General features: G+C 38.2%; 1 protein-coding gene and 1 pseudogene across 1 annotated transcript in view; both read right to left on the bottom strand.

The window, feature by feature from the left end:
• Positions 1 to 22,180, bottom strand: part of LOC145245881 (unconventional myosin-Va-like) — a 223,417-nt gene that overhangs the window by 4,779 nt on the left and 196,458 nt on the right. Inside the window, exons 32-33 of the mRNA XM_080107602.1 lie at positions 7,435 to 7,520; positions 415 to 586 (exon numbers count right to left, since the gene is read on the bottom strand). Coding sequence (XP_079963728.1) covers positions 415 to 586; positions 7,435 to 7,520 — 258 coding nt within the window. The remainder of the gene's footprint in view (positions 1 to 414; positions 587 to 7,434; positions 7,521 to 22,180) is intronic.
• Positions 21,227 to 21,390, bottom strand: LOC145246333 (U2 spliceosomal RNA; annotated as a pseudogene).

Here is a 22,180-nt window from a genome sequence, read left to right as displayed (position 1 = left end):
GCTACAACGTGAATGGAATGAACAGTAAAAATAAAACAAGAAGTCGGCATTGTTTGGAAAGTAACGGGAATAAATGCTTTTTGTCAAATCAGAAAAAAGAGCCGACTTGAATTGTTGTTTCGTTTCCTTTTTATTTGTTTGTTCCTTTGCATCGGTACCAGACAGCATGTGAGTCCAAGAGGTTTGAACTGTAATGAACAGGGGTCGAGTGTAATGGCCACGTTACAAATGGCCACATTACAAATGGCCACGTTACAAATGGCCACGTTACAAATGGCCGAGGCTTTGTCAGACTGATTATCAAGAAGATAGCTTTGACTTCATATAAAAAAAAATTCAAATTTAATTAAAAAAAGAAGAAATAAAACTAATTTCAATACCCCCCCTTTCTTTTGCAGTAATAAAAGTAAAAACCTGTGCAGTCTTTAGTTTCGGGCACATCTGACAAATGCTGTCGACATCAGCATCTGTCTTGCGAGCCTGCAGCAGTTGAGATGCCTGGATGAGTGGCTCCATCATACTAAGTGCTTCAGAATCCTTTAGCTGGTATTCCCTTAGCCATTGTTCCAGGTGAGAAATGTTGTAGCTGGAAAAAAATTTTAAAAATATACAAATACAGGATATTTGAAATTTTTATTGCTGTAACGTTGCATGGGAAATTGGATTACTTAAAGGGATGGTTCACCAAGAATTTGTTTGTGTTGGACTTGAAGACTACCAAATTGTAGTAAGCTGGAAAACAGGCAAACAGAAGAGAGTTCCATAGGCGTGCAGTTCTAAGAAAGAAGCTTTGTTCATGGAATCTACGTTTAGATTTAGGCACAGATAAAAAGTGGGGGAAATTATTGATAGTGGTTTCAGCTAGACGAGTGTTTCTCATGACAGTTTGGTGAGGGGGTACCATAGATTTGAGCACTTGTCATGAAAATAACGATAAAGCAGAGACAGGCTCGCAACGTCTCTTCTGTGGGAAACAGGTTGCAGAGAAGAGAAAAGGGCATCCCCCATTAGACTACGAAGTCTATTTTGAACTCTGTCAAGGCAGGATAAGATCTTTCTATCAGCTCCTGCCCAGATGTGGCAACAGTACTCCATCCTTGGATGTACTTGGCTTTTATATAGGTAGAGAACTGCATCAGCATTGAGATATTTAATGGAGCGGTAGAAGGATCCCAACATTTTTCCTGCAGCCTTAGCAACAGATTTGATGTATGTGTTCCATTTAAGATCAGCAGTAGAGGTCAAGCCCAGAAGCTTGTGAAAACATGGAGCCTCCCCAAGACGAGAGCCATTTATTTCAATTGATCGCAGATGAGGATCAGAACATCAATAATATAAAGATAGAAGCTTGGTTTTAGATGCATTGTACCACGTGCTCAAGATCAGAGGAGACATTTATTTCCTCATTCTCTCATTAGTTCTGTGACGTCCATCACGTGATCATCTCCTCGAACGTCATTCATGCCTGTAACATAATCTCGAACGTTCTTCTTCTATATCTCTAAAGTGATCTCCTCTTTAAAGTCTTTACTTTTTCCCTACCATTGACGTCATTTCGCCTGCATTTGTATACACGCGTCTACACTGTTACATTGAGACTAAAGCTTTATTTCATTTTATTTATTTATTTGTAATTTTTCTGTACCTGCAAGATGCAGGAGGTATCCTGCAGAGAAAATGACTGATGTAGGCTACACTGATGATGTTACGATTTTTGTTATGACATAACAAAATAAGCAGAAGATCTACAACAATATCTCAAAGAAGCAGTAACATAATCACGTAAGTACGGCATAATTACATTAATACATCAGTTCTCATTGGATCATAAAATTAAGTAATATTGAGCCTGGTCAGTACCAAATCTAATATATAAAAGGCTATATGTCTGTCTGTCTGTTTCCATATTTTCAAACTCTATCTCCTCTGAAACTAAAAGTCGCAGAGCAGCGCTAGGGGCCTCAAATGATTGGATTTTTTATGGACTGTTCTTTTATGGATCTTTAGCCGGTTAAAATAGCTTTTAAAGGGTCAAAATTGAAAAACATTATTATACATTTTATGTATTCGTCTTAGTTTATTTTTAATTTTAATTTTTAATCAGTTCATATGCAGTTCATATGCATGTCAGGTGGTAACATCACCAGCTTTCAATGCTACAATTTTACTTCGGTTTCAATTCTAGCTGATGGCACTCAAATACTTTTTTTTAACTTTAGAAATATATACGAAATCTGGACAAATAAAAATATTATATTTAAGCGTATTTTTATGACTGGACAAAACCAGACGCTTGCCTCCCTACTGCTAGTGGGTAACTATCTGGGAATACCAAGCGCTGTACATAAAAGGACCTCAACACCATTTTGCAAGAACCGTAAAAACCTAACATTGTCATATCCTCTGACCGGGATATACATATGACTGAAAACCACTAATGAATTTAATATTCCCTTGAAACTTCCTCCTTCGGTGGAAAACGATTCATTAGCACAAACAATATAGAACATAATCTCTTGATTCAACATGAAATATCTTTAGGGAAATGCGAGTTTGCACTCTAATATAAATAATTCATTGATAGTTGTTAAACACGAAGCGTGGATTAAACAACAAAACCTCTTTTAAAACAAAATAAACAAAAAGTTTATTTGTACAACAAAAAGTAAAGTCAAACTGAGTGCCAAAAGGAAAAAGTATAAAGTTTTTTGGGTGTCGATTAAGCAGCATTTCTTTGTGGAGTCCCATGTTAGCTAGCAGTTATCTTCAGTGAAAATCGTCGATGCTGGAGTGTCCAGTGGACAGGGATGAGAGAAAAGAAGTGTCTGGCTTTGTTGCGTGTCGGGTCTGTCTACTGACTGATCAAGGTTGTCACCCAAAGGGGCTAAAAAAAGTCCTTTAGGGAACAGATGGAATTAATGCACGCTGCCAGTTGATTGGTCAGTGTGTGGCCGAATCGCTTAGTGGAGGAGGGGGGGGCATTAATTTGTGAAAAAAAAAAAATAGATACTCATTTTACTTGTGACTACTACATATTTCTACTCTAAATGGGATTTGTTTTAAAAAAATGTTTATAAGGTTGTTTTATTTTCCACTAATAACTGGGGACTTTCATAATTTGACATTAGGGTTCGGCTTTACATTTTATCTGCTGCTACTACTACTACTACTACTACTACTACTACTATTACTACTTACTTTTAGTTCATTTATTTTAAATGTACTATTATTCTATTTTTGGTCTCAGTATATCTTCCTCATAAATTAGATCAAACTTTGTGTCGTCTTTGAGATTGTAGGGAAGTTTATTAATAAGTATACTATATACGAGGTGCCTTCGATAAATTTCCAAACTTTTTTTTCATATGGACGCTTTTATTGATATTACACACATGAAACTCTAGTCCCCTTCGAAGCAATCTCATACAACTGCAATGTACTCGTTGTGCCATTACAATAACTTTTGGAAGGTCCCATGAAAGTCCTCTTGTGTGAGCGTGTCAATGACTCTCATGATCGCCTCTTTCATCTTCTCAATTATCTCATAATGACAGCCTCTAAGGTTTTCCTTGAGCTTAGCGAATAACCAAAAGTTACAAGGAGTAAGGTTTGGACTAGGGGGAGGGTGAAGAACTGTCTTGATGTCCATCTTGGTCAAATAGTCTGTGACAAGAATGGAGTTGTGGACTGATGCATTTGTGCAAATCTTATGAATATTCAGTTCCCCCTGTGTGTACAGTTCCCACACTGACATCAAACTGTGCACGAATTGTTTCTATAGACACACAACGGTCCTTATATATAAAATTCTTTATTTGGCCAATCAACTCTGGTAATCTGACTTTCTTTACTTCTCCTACACCTCTCTGCATCCCTCACAGACTGCCTGCCTTCCTTGAATCTCATATGTCACTCAAAAACTGATGCTCGATTCATGCAAAATAGTCTGAAAGCACTTTAAAGCATTCCATAGGTTTCTGTGGCATTTGTTCCAAGTTTAAATCAGAATTTTATGTCATATTGTTCTTTTAAAGGGTCCTCATGTCCAGAATGCATTTTTTGAAATTCACCAGCTGTGACAATCAGGCTTTAGTAGGATGCATTCCAATTCCTACTATAGCTGTTGATTTGGACCTGAAATCATAAAAGTTGGTCTGTCATCTCATAAGATGTAAAGCAATAACAATGAATTTTCAAGAGTCTACAGCAATTTTAAATGTCTGTACAAAAAAGTCTGGAAACTTATTGAAGGAACCTCGTAAGTGTGTCTGCATTTTTTGTCTATTTATAGGATCTGGTCGTTACATATTATTTTACTTATTTCTTTCGGCATATAACATAAGAATTTACCCTTTTTATCAGTTTGTGTTGCCCTTATTATAGGGCTTAAATGCATTAATCAAAAAAAAAAAAAAAAAAGAAAAAAGTCGGTTTCGCCTTAAAAGGGTATTTAGCTATGAATATTCCCAATATTTAACTTAATATGTCAAAGTCGCCACATCATATGGTCCACTTGATTGAAAGAGTCAATATTGGATACTTTACACCGGGTAGGAAGAGGAGTGGTAGCAGTGTCAGAAACCGATCTTAAGAATGCGTGAAAAAAAATTGAATAATTCGACCTCCTATTTTTACAAGCTTATAACTACTTGAAAAATGTAATTCAAACTAATGTTTTTTTCAATTAAAGGAGCAAAGACAAAAATTTAAAAAAATAACAGTTTTAATAGCAAATTATGCAATATTTGTTTTTTTTAAAATCGGTTTTCTTTAAAAAAGATTTGAAGAAAATCAACGAAATTGTACTTACTTCGGTTATAAAATATCGATATAAATTCGAAAAAATCACTTACCTATAAAAAATACTATTGAATGTTTAGTTCCATTCTTTATTGTTCAGAATTTATCCATATTTATATTTTAAAATCCATTTATTTTTTAATTAAAAGAATTTTTTAAACGACTGTTTGAAAAAAAAGCACACTGACGCAAGCATTTTTATGTCTTTATAAAAAACTGGAAGTCGCCGTTTGTGCTTTTTAGGACTACGGATGGACAGAAGGCAGTAAAAACCACACGTTCACTTTAGCCATGTAACTTTGTGCCTGAAGAAATATGTGTTCCCATAGTTTAAAAATAGTCAAATTTTACTTATAAGATTTTGCCTTTAAAAAAAAAACACTTGAGGAATTTTTTTTTCTTTTCTCAAAGAAATACACAACTTTTTAATTTATTATATTTTCATTCTTCTTTATCGAGTGAAATTTTTTTTAAATATCTAAAAGAGAAAACATTGAATGAAATAAAAAAAATTGTTGTCATCGTCCATTACTTACTGGGCAATATAAGCAGAACATAGGCTTCCAATTAAAAAAAAAATCAACGTGGTTTAAAAAAAAAAAACTTTGGACTTTACAGGTAAATTTTCAAAAAACACTTTTTTTTTTGTTTTAATTTACAATATATTATTTATTAATCTTTTATCTTAAATTTGTGATATATAAAACTTTGGTGGTAAATTAATTATTAAAATGTTAATAAACATTTCAAAATAGGGTTGATTTAAAAAAAAAAGAACGTTTGTCTAAAATATTATACTCAGTTTATTGGAAAGAGCATAAAATTTCACATTAACCCTGAAAATAGCATAAAAATGTAACCAAGAAAAAAATTTTTGATAGATTTTTAAAGTTTAAAAATTGAAAAAAAAAATTAACTCGTAAAATTCAATTGATTTCATTACGTAAAAAAAAAAAAAAAAAAAAAAATGGCTGCATGAAGGCGCGCCGGCACTTTGTAAACACTGTTTTTTAAAAAATAAAAAAATAATATTTCTATTATTTTTTAAACAAATTTAATAGTTTATTTTGGAAGTATATTCCATAAAGAAAATAAAACCCACTTTTAAAAGAGAAATTACGAGTTTTTTGTCAATATTTTATTCGCCGTTTGTGTTAAGGGTGTCAAAAATTCCCTCTAAATTCTGATACACCTAGAGCACTAGAGCAAGTGGTACAAGGACTATGTGTGAATTAGATTCTTTTACGAGCCAAAAGCTAAAAAATTCAACACAGTTTAAGAAAATTCCAGATAGTGAACTAAACATGAAAGTCAACAAGACCTGAGTTGAACTGGGCAAGAAGTTTTTTTTTTTTTTTTTTTTATCAATTTTTTTTTTAAGACGAAGTTTAATTTGTATTTTTGCACAATGGGAATCGAAGTTTAATTGTTAGAAATTTCCAGGTTTTTTAAGTAAGGGAGATAACTCTATTCACACTTTCGTTTTTGTTGCTGACAGTTAGTCCCCTTGAATGTAATCACAAAAGATTAGGATTGTGTGTGTGTGTGTGTGAGTGTGTGAGAGAGAGAGAGAGAGAGAGAGAGAGAGAGAGAGAGAGAGAGAGAGAGAGAGAGAGAGAGAGAGAGAGAAACTTTTTATGAACTCAAGCCGGAAGAGAAGTTGACTGCTAGCATCAATCAGCAGGGAGTTTACAAACTGAAGATATTCAAAACCTCAAACCCCGAATTGTCGCTGCTGCCACACCTTCTACTCTAATAATTTCCTCCCTTGGACTTCTAAACTTTGGTATTCTCTCCCTGTTTCCTGCTTCTCTTACTGTACTAAGACGCAAAAGTTTAAATATAATGTTAACAGTCAATCTTGCTCATCTTCTTATATAGTCTCCTGTTAACATGGTCACAAATAGTAGTTCTTTACGTTTAAGTAGCAATATGCCTTATTTGGAAATGAAAAAAAGTATTAAAAAAAACAAAAACACTTTTATCAGACTCACACCTGACCTTGTGCCTAACCTCCTGGAGAGTAAATAAAATATCGCTCTCATCAATACGTATGTTGTTAAATTCGACTGCTCAAATTCGACACTCTGCTGTTAAACATCCAACTCTAAATCCAATACCTACTGCTTCAACGTCCAAATCCAAATCCAATACTTTCTATTCCAACATCTAAATCCAAATCCAATATCAATACTTCCTATTCCAATATTCAAATCCAATAATTGCTACTCCAACATCCAAATTAAAAGCCAATACTTGCTACTCCAACATCCAAATATCAATCTAATACTTTATACTCCAACATCCAAATCCAATATTTGCTGCTCCAATGTCCAACTGAAAACTGATTAATATCGCTTTTTATTTACCATAGAAGCATTTCATTTGCATATCAGGTCACAATGTCGCGCACATATAAAAAGATGCAGTCATTGTTTTTTCTTTGCTTCTATTTTTTGTCTGAGCCGAACTCCACAAGCTGCATAAAAACAAGCTTGTACAAATTTTTAATCACAACATATAACTATTTTAAACCTATTTTAGAACTAACAATGACCTTTGTTTTTAGTGAACAAATAAAATTCAATTTTCATCATCAATGTCGTTCAGTTTACAAAAATATGTTCTATTTACCGGATTTGGGCGCCTTTATTCCAGTTACACATGTCTCTCCGGAGCAACAAGTTATTCAGGGCTTTCCCATTCATGTAACAGAAGAGCTGAAAGTAAAAATGACATGCACATGACGACAGATGATGCGACTTATCGGTCAGAATATAATTGTTAGAATCAAACAAATTTGCATGGAAAATGCTCATGTGCTGATTCTGCTTAATTAGCATCAAATGCAGAAAAAAAAAAAAAAGGGCGCAGATTTTAGATTCAGATTTTAAAGGATATGAATTATTTTGAAAGAGAGAGATGGAGTAAGAAAGGAGTTTAGGGTCGCGGGTGGAGAGATGTGGATAAGGGGCGGGGAGATAGAGACTGAAATTGAGAAGTTTTAAAAGAAAAAATGTCATATACATTTTAACTCTTTTATTTTGTTGTTTATGACCCCGGGCAACGAAACTAACTAACTAACTAACTCTCTCTCTCTCTCTCTCTCTCTTTCTCTCTCTCTCTCTCTCTCTCTCTCTCTCACACACACACACACACATACATAATGGATGTATAGATTGGTTTCCTAGATGTAAATCCAATGGAACTCATGTGATTATTAAAGAGTGCTCAATGCAGGACAGAGCTGGTATATAGTTTGTTTATTATACAAACATTATTGGTTACATATGTGCATACATGTTTCAGTAGAATCCTAATTCAAAGAGACTACCTCATCAGACAAAATCAGAGAGGGAGTCTGTTTGAATGGAGATATCACTGAAACATGTGTGCACATATGTAACCAATATTGTTTGTATAATTAGCAGACTATGTATATAGGACTATCCACTTATTTAGTGTTTCCTTTTCAAATTAAATATGTTTGTAATTCTTTTTCAAAGTGTTTTTTAACATGTTTTATTAACTATTTGCTCTCATATATATATATATATATATATATATATATATATATATATATATATATATATATATTGTGTACAGAAAGTTGTTAGATGAGACAAGTCATTGGTACCGTCGGTTTTCAAGCCGGATAATTAGGACCGTTTTAGATATCCATATCAAGCTCTCTTCAGCCAATACTCATCTATTTTATAACCGGAAGTGGAAAATATATATACCTCACGAGTTCACGTTTTGTTAAATTCGCCCCCACCCAGTTTATTTTTTCGGATGATGATTTCATTAACTTTAAAATTTGAATTATTTTAATTTTAAAATCTAATTTCGATTGAAAATTTTTTTTTATATCAAATTTTTAATACATAAACCGATTTTAATTTGAAACCAAATTGAAACAGATTGTAAATTACATTTATAAAGTATGATTTCTAAAAATTTTATATAGTACTTCATAAATGTAATTTACAATCTGTCTCAATTTTAAAACTATAGGAAAAATATAATAGTGTTAATATACTAGGAAAATCCATTAGGCTAGATAAATACTCAATTCCCCAAAACTTGAAAGAGTTGAAATTTAAAAATAAATTTTTAAACGTATTTCGAAATTTTTAAACGTAATTCGATATAACTAAATGAAATTTTATGTTTTTAATCGTTTGGTTTGAATTTTTATATATATAAAAAAATAGATTTTTAAATTAAATTGGTTTCAAATCTAGCTTTCTGATGGCGATGAAGTCGCTGAAGATGTTTTAGATATCGCTTAGGTTTTTGAAGAATTTCTCAGGCAGAAAGTTGATGAGATGCTTGAAAAGTGATAGTTGTAAGGTGAGAGGTCCGGAGAGTATTGCAGATGAGGCAGAGTTTTGTAGCCCAATTCATTCAATTTCTCCAATGTGCGGTTGGGCATTGTCACGGAGGAGAATTGGGCCTTTTCTGTTGACTAATGCTGGGTGTTGTTGTTGAAGTTTCTGATGCATTTCATCCACTTGTTGACAGTACTTTTCTGCCGTAATAGTTTCGCCTGCATTCAAAAACCTGTAATGGATGAGACCGGTTGCAAACCATCAAACAGTCAGTATGATCTTCTTTGCATATCATATTAAGGAAAATCGATTTTATTTAATAGCGGTATGTTAGTTATTGTTTATAGTAAATTGTTTTACTTGTTCTATTTAAGTTTGTTATTTAAATTTGATTTATATTGATAACATATTTAATTTAATTTATTTTTATGAACATGGATTTTTTTAGAAATCGGTTTGAGTTATTTCCTCTGGGCGCCAATTTTGTCCTTTTTTCTTTATTTACTTTTGTTTTCTTCTTTCCTTTTTTTCGGCGGATATTGAAACAATTCACACAAACTTACAAGCATAATTTTTGGAATTAGTTTAAATAAAATAATTTCCAACGTGATGTCGCAGTTAATATTGTAGTCCAGTGAATTTTCATTTTAAATAAACAAACAATCCAATTCAACTGCGATTCTTTATTTAAAACAAAAAACAAACAAAAAAAAAAACTTTCATTTACATTTTTTACCAGTTTTTTTTTGTTCACATTTTTGACATCATAACTGCTAATTTTTTTTTCTTTTAATAACGCAATAAGTCATAACTCATCATTTTTATAACATAAAAACATGTATTTCGGTTAACACAAATTTTACTTTGGTATTTTTGAAACTGAATTATTTACAGTTTGTTTTTGTTGCAATGGACCTTAAACTCTAATCTTTCTAGACTGAGGCAGCATTAAAGAAATTCACTTAAAATGGTACATAGTCATAAAAAGGTGCTCAATATCCGGAGAATAGCTTCTCTTCATATCCCTTCTGCCAAAATATCTGGTGGAGAGTTTGTCACGTACTTCTTTTATTTTTTTTGGGGGGGGGATTACATTTTCGTGTTTTCATCCGTTCTTTTATTTTTGAAATTTTTGTTGGGGTAACGATGGAGTTGACATATGATAATGAAAAACTGCTCAATATTCTTTGTATAGCAGGTGTGGCCAAACAAAACTTCATGTCGACCCTAGCAACGCTGGGTATCCATGCTAGTATATATATATATATATATATATATATTTGGGAATATTCTTTATTCACTTATATTTAACATTTTATATATACCAATCCTTATTTAAGAAACTCAATGTCATTACAGAGCATACACTGAATGAATAACAAAAGTCTATATTTCAAATTTCATTATGTTGACCATCTTACAATTTATTCCTTTAATTCAATTGACACTTACAATTCTTGACAGTATCTGTTTCATAGAACAAAATCAATCACTTAATTATTATATTAATCAGTGAATCTATTTTGCCCTTAACTCATCAGAAGAAATAGCAACAATGAATCCACCAAAAGGAAATAAAATGCGTTGTTGGACATGATAAAAAAATCCGAAAATTGGAAGAGAAGCTGCAAATACCTTATGGTTTGCTCATATTACGCCATTTTGAATCAAAGTAAACAAACTATAAGGTATTTGCAACTTGTATCAAACATGTTTAAAAAAAAAAGGAGGGGGAAGAAGAAGAGGAAAGAAAAATAAAAGGAGGAATCAGCTGACTGGTTTCGCCCTCGTTCTTTCAAAGCTGTATTGAGGATTAACGATTAAAAAGGAAAAATAAAAAAATATGTACATTATTAAACTAGGTATCTTGCGTTCTGTTTATGAGTGAAAAAAAAAAAAGGAAGCGATTAAAATAAAGTAACATTGTGATATTTTTCGAAGATCCCAGAGGTTAATCACGCTCAAACCCAAGAGACATTCCCTATGTTTGCATGAGAAGCCTTCTTCAACCGAACGGGAATAGTCTCCAAGATCTTAAAATGGAATGTGGAGTGAGCACGATTCAGAATTGAAAATGAGTTTGTGCTGAAGTTCGCTGCACATGATGTTTTTTTTTAATGAGATGGTCAGTCATTGAAGACCCGTATGTATTGGCAAATATATTTGTTGCTTATTATATTACATTTCTGATTTTGCTAGGAATGTGCTGTTGGATTCTTCCATCCGATTTCAATGTTGTTCGACCCACGTAGCTGGCACCGCAACTACACTTAAAATTGTAAATTACATTATTATTATGATGGGTGGGGGTAGAACATCTTTTCGAACGGATGCCATTAACGTTTTCGTAGAGAACACAACATGCACATTTGAAACAAAATAAGACTTTTGAACCGTTGAGCTGATTTGTTTGCGGAATTTCTCACTTACTGTCCCCAACCACGGTAAATAAAGATATATTGGATATTTAAACACTGTTTGAACTTTACTTTCAGAAAACTTAGTTACTTTTCTTTGCATGACTGATTAAGGACTGATAATGGCAAATATTTTTGTGGGTTTTCATGAAGAACAATTACTTTCTGGATCTATGAAACCATTAGTCTATTTCCGATATGTGGATGACACATTTTGTCTCTTCAATAACCAAACGAAGGCAAATAATTTTTTCTCCCTACTCAATAAAATGCATTGAATATTAAAGTATACTTATGAAGGAGAGTGTTACTCGTCCATATAGCTTTCCTTGATAGTAACAAAAACACCAAAAACAGCGACCCAAATCATATTATATTTTATAACTTTTGAAATCATTACCACATATTCGATAATAATCAATAGAGATGGTTCTAATAAATAAGAAATCTGCATGAATTAAAATATAATACTTATGCGTATTTTACGACCGTGGTTTGCTAATATCCTAATAAAAATAAAACGCACAATTCTTAGTTTTACTTTATAAACATAAAAGTATCTGAACCTCCTAGACCAATATACCGCAAATCCACATTTATGGGATTATATACACACTTGGATTCATTTTGCCCTCCCCTCAAATGTAAGATCAATTTAATTGGGATCTTAACACATCGTGCTCTGATGATTTGTTCAAAATCAAAATTGGATGAGGAAATACCTTATCCAAGAATAGGTACCCTCTTGATGTGATTAGGTCAGTTATGCAAAGGAAAATAACTAAGTTTTCTGAAACTAAAGGTCAAACAGTGTTTAAATATCCAATATATCTTTGTTTATCGTGGTTGGAGACAGTAAGTGAGAAATTCCACAAACAAATCAGCTCAACGGTTCAAAAGTCTTATTTTGCTTCAAATGTGCATGTTGTGTTCTCTACGAAAACGTTAATGGCATCCGTTCGAAAAGATGTTCTATCCCCCATCATAATAATAATGTAATTTACAATTTTAAGAGTAGTTGTGGTGCCAGCTATGTGGATTGAGCAACATTGAAATTGGATGGAAGAGTCCAACAGTACGTACCTAGCAAAATCAGAAATGTAATGTAATAAGCAACAGACATACTTGCCAACACATGGGGTCTTCAATAACTGACATCTCATTAAAAACCCGTCATCTGCAACGAACTCCAGCACAAACTCATTTTCAAGCCTGAGTCGTGCTCACTCAACATTCCATCTAAAGATTTTGGAAACTATTCACGTTCGGTTGAGGAGGCCGCCTCTCTGTAAACAGAGGGATGTCTCTTAAATTTGAGCATGGTTAACCTCTAGAATCTTTGAAAATAACATCATGACGTTGCTTTATTTTGATCGCTCCCCTCCTTTTTTTTCACTCATGAACAAAATGCAACGTAACTTGATTTTAATAATGTACATATTTTTTTATTTTATTTTTTTTTTAAATCGTAAATCCCTCGATACAGCTTTGAAAAAAAAAAAAAAAACGAAGGAAAACCGGGTTAGCTGATTCCCCCCTCCTTTTTTTAAAAACGTGTTTTGTGTATTTTACTTTTAATCATGAATAATAAGTCTTCCCGTCACGATTGCAATATTTAAATTTTTACCCCCCCCCCTAAAAAAAAAAAAATCATGAAATATATATGTATGTATGTATACGTGACATTGTCGGTATGTTTGTGAAAAGTTTCTACTAAACTCTTCTTTTTGGTCTAAGGAGTTAACATTTCATAAATAGGGTATTTAGCACACTTTCGACTTAGTTTTAGCCGGTAAAAATTGCTCTTAAAGGGTCAAAAATAAAAATAAAACAGATGACCTTGGCGGGATAAGTCGAATAAAACTGTTACTTTTACGCATGCTCAAAATGAAACATTCATAGCTCAAAGTCTCTTAATTTTTTTAACTTTCATATCCATCTGTTGGTATCTCAGGCGGTAACGAGGCTGGGGTGTTAAACGTTTTGGTTTCGATTCTAGCAGATGGTACCCAAATCATATTATATTTTATAACTTTTGAAATCATTACCACATATTCGATAATAATCAATAGAGATGGTTCTAATAAATAAGAAATCTGCATGAATTAAAATATAATACTTATGCGTATTTTACGACCGTGGTTTGCTAATATCCTAATAAAAATAAAACGCACAATTCTTAGTTTTACTTTATAAACATAAAACACACGATATTTTATGGTTATCTTTTTTTTTGTTTGTTTGTTTTGGTTTCTCATTTTTATGAACGCAATATTTGAATGCTGATCCAAGGGAAATAACTCTGAATTACAAATGTAAGGGAGATAATTAAACTCAGCACCCATGATGACCTGGTGCTCTTAGACAGAAGAATAGTCGTTCCAAAAGGTCAACGAGGAAATATACTGCGCTGCCTGCATTCAGCACATCAGGGCACAACTGGAATGAAAGCCCGAGCAAACGAATCCATATATTGGCCTGGAATGAATGCCTCCATCCGCAATACCAGGGAGAACTGCATGACTTGTACAAGGATCGCACCGAGCCAGCCCTGGGAACCAATTACATTGACACAGTCCCCAGAGTGGCCGTTCCAGCAGATTATCATGGATCTGTTCCACGTTGGTGACTACAGATACCTTGCTTGTGCTGACAGATTAACTGGCTGGCTCATCTTGTACTACCTAAGCCAAGGGCAGGCAACCGCCTCTCGGTTCATCTCAATCTGTCGGGAGATTTCAAGCATATAGTTCCCCAGAAGAACTCAGCAGTGATGGTGGCCCGCCGTTCACATCCCTCCCATTCAAGCAGTTTCTAGAGAAATTGTCTGTAAAGCACAGGTTATAATCTGTGGCCTATCCACAATCCAATGGTCGAGTGGAGCTAGCTGTCAAAGCAGCCCAGAGGGTTGTAGATGGCAACACAGGACCACAAAGGTCCTTAGATAACGACAAGGCTGCCAGGGCCATCCTACAATACAGAAATACCCCTATACAGGGTATCGGCCTATCCCCAGTACAGCTTCTGCTCCACAGGCGACTTTGAGACTACCTCCCCTCTCACCCGACCCTTTACAAGCCACATCCGGAATGGATCGCCACGGCTCGAAAGTGCGAGATAACCCTGTCTCGGCGCAACACGCGGCTCATAGAGATGTATAACCGTACGGCCCATTCTCTCCGCCCACTACAAAGTGGGGATTTGGTCATACTACTCTGGGACATCACTGGTCGGGTGATTGAAGCCCTCCCCAATCGACAGTACCGTATCAGAGTTGATGGCTCTGGTAGAATCACCTTGCGGAATTGGTGGTTCCTCAGGAAACTTGAGACTCCCATATCTCCAAAACCCTTCCAAAGCACGCTACCAGGGGCCCCACCTCACATACCCCAAGTGACAGAGACAAACAGTCCTGTCGTACCAGACCCTCAATTTGACCTTCGGACACAGCAACCCGGCGGGAACATCACTCCAGAAGAAGTATCTGAACCTCCTAGACCAATGCCAGCCAAGTTGGCGCGGGTACTTGCGAGGCTATTCCCACATAATCAACCTGGCCGTGAGGAGCTCATTCCTCCTCGGAGGCTGTTACCCCCATGTGATCGGGGAGGGGAGATGTAGAATCAAGAATGCGCTTACCTTCCCTCTCCACCATTATGGACCATTTAACTAATTTCAACATATTTATTCAGTAGCAATTAGTGGTATGCTAATTGCCATTGGACCAGCCTACAATTAGTCAGGGATGGTGGATTGTTCTATTTTGAGGCGCCTGATTGGCTAAACATGCCAGGAGGGGCAGGTGCCACTCTACAAATGCCAGCTGCTCTGGCATTCAGGGGTTTTTACTGTTCTAGACTTCTGCCAGGAACTACACTCTGTCAATTATCGCATCCATTCAGCACAACATCTTCATTGGGTTAGCTGGCTCACCCTGTCTGCTCCATATTTTAAAACTCTATCTTCTCCGAAACTAAAAGTTTCAGAGCGGCGCTAGGGACCTCAAATGATTAAATGTTTTTTACCGGCCGTCCTTTTATGGTTCTTAAAATAGTTTTTAAGGGGTCAAAAAGGGGGTCAAAATTGAAAAAAATCGTCATACATTCTTAATTTTTTTTTAATCAGGTCATATGTGATTCATGTTGGTACAGTCGTAACGTTACCAGCTTCTTGATTGAATTTATGTTCTGAAAGTTTCATCTCTCTGTTGCAGATATTGACGGTGTGAGACACTAAGAAATCAACCCCTGTCATGGACGTGCGTCAGAAGCAGAAAATGTGCATTGAAAATGGTGGTGACTATGTAGAAAAAATACATTCTGAAGCCCAAAAGGCTGCTCGTGTTAATGGTACCACTCTTGTGTTCGTAGCTCTTCAACTTTAAGTTAAAAAATAGGTTTTACTTTTGGAATGACTGTACCTATTTACTATGCCTCCCCACGGGACAGAGTTAGACACCAGTGTCGTTTTTTAACGTGGAGAAAAGGTACAAAAATAAAAATTGTCTCAGTCGTGAAGGATTTCTCCTCCACCGAAAGAGAACAAAAAATGGAAGTGCAGCATCTGAAGAACAGATGGTATTTATTTGCTCCCCCACCGAGCAAATTAGATACAAGGCCGATTTTTAATGTGAGGAGTGAAGGGAGGGAGAAGGGGAAAAGGGGACCAGCTCCCGAGAGGTGGGAAATGGGAGTTGGTTAAAAGTCCAGGCATGTGGGGTTGCCCCCACATCTGGTCTTTGCTAGTCATAGCTAGTCATAGCTTGCAGTATCTGCCGGAACAGATGGTATTTATTTGCTCCCCCACCGAGCAAATAAGGCACAAGGCCGATTTTTAATGTGAGGAGTGAAGGGAGGGTGAAGGAAAAAGGGGACCAGCTCCCTAGAGGTGGGAAATGGAAGCTGGTTAAAGGTCAGACATGTGGGGTTGCCCCCACATCTGGTCTTTGCTAGTCATAGCTAGTCATAGCTTGCAGTATCTGCCGGAACAGATGGTATTTATTTGCTCCCCCACCGAGCAAATTAGGCACAAGGCCAATTTTTAATGTGAGGAGTGAAGGGAGGGGGAAGGGAAAAAGGGGACCAGCTTCGGAGAGGTGGGAAATGGGAGCTGGTTAAAGGTCAGGCATGTGGGGTTGCCCCCACATCCGGTCTTTGCTAGTCATAGCTAGTCATAGCTAGTCATAGCTTGCAGTATCTGCCGGAACAGATGGTATTTATTTGCTCCCCCACTGAGCAAATTAGGCACAAGGCCGATTTTTAATGTGAGGAGTGAAGGGAGGGGGAAAGGAAAAAGGGGACCAGCTCCCGAGAGGTGGGAAATGGGAGCTGGTTAAAGGTCAGGCATGTGGGGTTGCCCCCACATCCGGTCTTTGCTAGTCATAGCTAGTCATAGCTAGTCATAGCTTGCAGTATCTGCCGGAACAGATGGTATTTATTTGCTCCCCCACTGAGCAAATTAGGCACAAGGCCAATTTTTAATGTGAGGAGTGAAGGGAGGGGAAAGGGAAAAAGGGGACCAGCTTCGGAGAGGTGGGAAATGGGAGCTGGTTAAAGGTCAGGCATGTGGGGTTGCCCCCACATCTGGTCTTTGCTAGTCATAGCTAGTCATAGCTTGCAGTATCTGCCGGAACAGATGGTATTTATTTGCTCCCCCACCGAGCAAATTAGGCACAAGGCCGATTTTTAATGTGAGGAGTGAAGGGAGGGGGAAGGGAAAAAGGGGACCAGCTCCCGAGAGGTGGGAAATGGGAGCTGGTTAATGGTCAGGCATGCGGGGTTGCCCCCACATCTGGTCTTTGCTAGTCATAGCTAGTCATAGCTTGCAGTATCTGCCGGAACAGATGGTATTTATTTGCTCCCCCAGTGAGCAAATTAGGCACAAGGCCAATTTTTAATGTGAGGAGTGAAGGGAGGGGGAAGGGAAAAAGGGGATCAGCTCCCGAGAGGTGGGAAATGGGAGCTGGTTAAAGGTCAGACATGTGGGGTTGCCCCCACATCTGGTCTTTGCTAGTCATAGCTAGTCATAGCTTGCAGTATCTGCCGGAACAGATGGTATTTATTTGCTCCCCCACCGAGCAAATTAGGCACAAGGCCGATTTTTAATGTGAGGAGTTAAGGGAGGGTGAAGGAAAAAGGGGACCAGCTCCCTAGAGGTGGGAAATGGAAGCTGGTTAAAGGTCAGACATGTGGGGTTGCCCCCACATCTGGTCTTTGCTAGTCATAGCTAGTCATAGCTTGCAGTATCTGCCGGAACAGATGGTATTTATTTGCTCCCCCACCGAGCAAATTAGGCACAAGGCCAATTTTTAATGTGAGGAGTGAAGGGAGGGGGAAGGGAAAAAGGGGACCAGCTCCCGAGAGGTGGGAAATGGGAGCTGGATAAAGGTCAGGCATGTGGGGTTGCCCCCACATCCGGTCTTTGCTAGTCATAGCTAGTCATAGCTAGTCATAGCTTGCAGTATCTGCCGGAACAGATGGTATTTATTTGCTCCCCCACTGAGCAAATTAGGCACAAGGCCGATTTTTAATGTGAGGAGTGAAGGGAGGGGGAAAGGAAAAAGGGGACCAGCTCCCGAGAGGTGGGAAATGGGAGCTGGTTAAAGGTCAGGCATGTGGGGTTGCCCCCACATCCGGTCTTTGCTAGTCATAGCTAGTCATAGCTAGTCATAGCTTGCAGTATCTGCCGGAACAGATGGTATTTATTTGCTCCCCCACTGAGCAAATTAGGCACAAGGCCAATTTTTAATGTGAGGAGTGAAGGGAGGGGAAAGGGAAAAAGGGGACCAGCTTCGGAGAGGTGGGAAATGGGAGCTGGTTAAAGGTCAGGCATGTGGGGTTGCCCCCACATCTGGTCTTTGCTAGTCATAGCTAGTCATAGCTTGCAGTATCTGCCGGAACAGATGGTATTTATTTGCTCCCCCACCGAGCAAATTAGGCACAAGGCCGATTTTTAATGTGAGGAGTGAAGGGAGGGGGAAGGGAAAAAGGGGACCAGCTCCCGAGAGGTGGGAAATGGGAGCTGGTTAATGGTCAGGCATGCGGGGTTGCCCCCACATCTGGTCTTTGCTAGTCATAGCTAGTCATAGCTTGCAGTATCTGCCGGAACAGATGGTATTTATTTGCTCCCCCAGTGAGCAAATTAGGCACAAGGCCAATTTTTAATGTGAGGAGTGAAGGGAGGGGGAAGGGAAAAAGGGGACCAGCTCCCGAGAGGTGGGAAATGGGAGCTGGTTAAAGGTCAGACATGTGGGGTTGCCCCCACATCTGGTCTTTGCTAGTCATAGCTAGTCATAGCTTGCAGTATCTGCCGAAACAGATGGTATTTATTTGCTCCCCCACCGAGCAAATTAGGCACAAGGCCAATTTTTAATGTGAGGAGTGAAGGGAGGGGGAAGGGAAAAAGGGGATCAGCTCCCGAGAGGTGGGAAATGGGAGCTGGTTAAAGGTCAGACATGTGGGGTTGCCCCCACATCTGGTCTTTGCTAGTCATAGCTAGTCATAGCTTGCAGTATCTGCCGGAACAGATGGTATTTATTTGCTCCCCCACCGAGCAAATAAGGCACAAGGCCGATTTTTAATGTGAGGAGTGAAGGGAGGGTGAAGGAAAAAGGGGACCAGCTCCCTAGAGGTGGGAAATGGAAGCTGGTTAAAGGTCAGACATGTGGGGTTGCCCCCACATCTGGTCTTTGCTAGTCATAGCTAGTCATAGCTTGCAGTATCTGCCGGAACAGATGGTATTTATTTGCTCCCCCACCGAGCAAATTAGGCACAAGGCCAATTTTTAATGTGAGGAGTGAAGGGAGGGGGAAGGGAAAAAGGGGACCAGCTCCCGAGAGGTGGGAAATGGGAGCTGGATAAAGGTCAGGCATGTGGGGTTGCCCCCACATCCGGTCTTTGCTAGTCATAGCTAGTCATAGCTAGTCATAGCTTGCAGTATCTGCCGGAACAGATGGTATTTATTTGCTCCCCCACTGAGCAAATAAGGCACAAGGCCGATTTTTAATGTGAGGAGTGAAGGGAGAGGGAAAGGAAAAAGGGGACCAGCTCCCGAGAGGTGGGAAATGGGAGCTGGTTAAAGGTCAGGCATGTGGGGTTGCCCCCACATCCGGTCTTTGCTAGTCATAGCTAGTCATAGCTTGCAGTATCTGCCGGAACAGATGGTATTTATTTGCTCCCCCACCGAGCAAATTAGGCACAAGGCCGATTTTTAATGTGAGGAGTGAAGGGAGGGGGAAGGGAAAAAGGGGACCAGCTCCCGAGAGGTGGGAAATGGGAGCTGGTTAATGGTCAGGCATGCGGGGTTGCCCCCACATCTGGTCTTTGCTAGTCATGACTAGTCATAGTTTGCAGCATCTGCCGGAACAGATGGTATTTATTTGCTCCCCCACCGAGCAAATTAGGCACAAGGCCGATTTTTAATGTGAGGAGTGAAGGGAGGGGGAAGGGAAAAAGGGGAACAGCTCCCGAGAGGTGGGAAATGGGAGCTGGTTAAAGGTCAGGCATGTGGGGTTGCCCCCACATCTGGTCTTAGCTAGTCATAGCTTGCAGCATCTGCCGGAACAGATGGTGTTTATTTGCTCCCCCACCGAGCAAATTAGGCACAAGGCCAATTTTTAATGTGAGGAGTGAAGGGAGGGGGAAGGGAAAAAGGGGACCAGCTTCCGAGAGGTGGGAAATGGGAGCTGGTTAATGGTCAGGCATGTGGGGTTGCCCCCACATCCGGTCTTTGCTAGTCATAGCTAGTCATAGCCAGTCATAGCTTGCAGTATCTGCCGGAACAGATGGTATTTATTTGCTCCCCCACCGAGCAAATTAGGCACAAGGCCAATTTTTAATGTGAGGAGTGAAGGGAGGGGGAAGGGAAAGGGGGGATCAGCTCCTGAGAGGTGGGAAATGGGAGCTGATTAAAGGTCAGGCATGTGGGGTTGCCCCCATATCTGGTCTTTGCTAGTCATAGCTAGTCCTAGCTAGTCATAGCTTGCAGCATCTGCCGGAACAGATGGTGTTTATTTGCTCCCCCACAGAGCAAATTAGGCACAAGGCCGTTTTTAATGTGAGGTAAAAACCAGCTCCCCTTAAAGTAGGCAAAAAGGGGGCACTCTGGTTACCAAAAATAATAATTGTCCCAGCATAGAGGGTTTCCCCTCCATTGACTGGTACAAATTATGTTAAGTGCAGTATCTGCCGGAACGGAACAGATGGTATTTATTTGCTCCCCCACCGAGCAAATTAGGCACAAGGCCGATTTTTAATGTGAGGAGTGAAGGGAGGGGGAAGGGGAAAAGGGGACCAGCTCCCGAGAGGTGGGAAATAGGAGCTGGTTAAAGGTCAGGCATGTAGGGTTGCCCCCACAGCTGGTCTTTGCTAGTCATAGCATGCAGTATCTGCCGGAACAGATGGTATTTATTTGCTCCCCCACTGAGCAAATTAGGCACAAGGCCGTTTTTAATGTGAGGTTAAAACCAGCTCCCCTAAAAGTAGGCAAAAAGGGGGCACTCTGGTTACCAAAAATAATAATTGTCCCAGTATAGAGGGTTTCCCCTCCATTGACTGGTACAAATTATCTTAAGTGCAGCATCTGTCGGAACAGATTGTATTTATTTGCTCCCCCACCGAGCAAATTAGGCACAAGGCCGATTTTTAATGTGAGGAGTGAAGGGAAGGGGAAGGGAAAAAGGGGACCAGCTCCCGAGAGGTGGGAAATGGGAGCTGGTTAAAGGTCAGGCATGTGGGGTTGCCCCCACATCTGGTCTTTGCTAGTCATAGCTAGTCATAGCTTGCAATATCTGTCGGAACAGATACTACACTTTGATCTTGACCAAAAGGCCAAGATGTAGTAAAACTACCTAGTATGTACTATATAATGAACTGCAAGAGATCTAGCTAATTTGCATATTCTTTTAAACATTCATTTTAATTAATTCTCTATTTAGTTTTTTTTGTTTTCTTATAGGATGATCATCTTTAGTTAATTATTACGTTTAATTATATTCATGCAGCTATTCTACATGATTTATACTTGAGTAATATTTGTGTAAAAAGGATATAGTAAACACAAACCTCTTTCTATATATATATATTTATGTATGCGTATATATATTTGTTTAAAAATATTTGCCTACTAAACTCCTCTGTCGGTTTTTGGTCTACGGACATGAAACTTCATATATAGGGTATTCTAACCCATGCAAAACTTTATATTTGGGTTTTAGCCCGGGAAAATCCGTGCAAACGTGTGAAAAAAAAAAAAAATGAAATTTGTCAGGTGAAGGTCGACCGACGGCATTACGAATATGCATGTTTAATAGCTATTGGTTCATTTTTTAATTTTTAGACTTGCAGAAAGTATGTCTTCATAGCATAGGCATTAACGTCAAAGGAAAAAGTAAATTGTAAGCTAAACGTTTTGGTTTCGATTCTGATTGGTAGCACAAAAGTCATTTTTTAAAAACTTTTTAGATCATTACTATATATTGGCTCCACTATAATATATATAATTATAAAACTCAAATGGCCTTGTAACGAGTGATGTAACCCACTTTCCGGTTTATGACTTCCGGTTGCGCATGTGTACATAAACAAATAAACACGAATCGCTACTTTTGCAGAATTTGACCTGCGCACTGTA

The sequence above is a fragment of the Euprymna scolopes genome, chromosome 23 (genome assembly GCF_053919585.1).
Source record: "Euprymna scolopes isolate OS-2025 chromosome 23, ASM5391958v1, whole genome shotgun sequence".
Taxonomy (NCBI): domain Eukaryota; kingdom Metazoa; phylum Mollusca; class Cephalopoda; order Sepiida; family Sepiolidae; genus Euprymna; species Euprymna scolopes.
The sequence above is the reverse complement of the archived record's forward strand: the minus strand, read 5'-3'. Positions and strand labels throughout refer to the sequence as shown.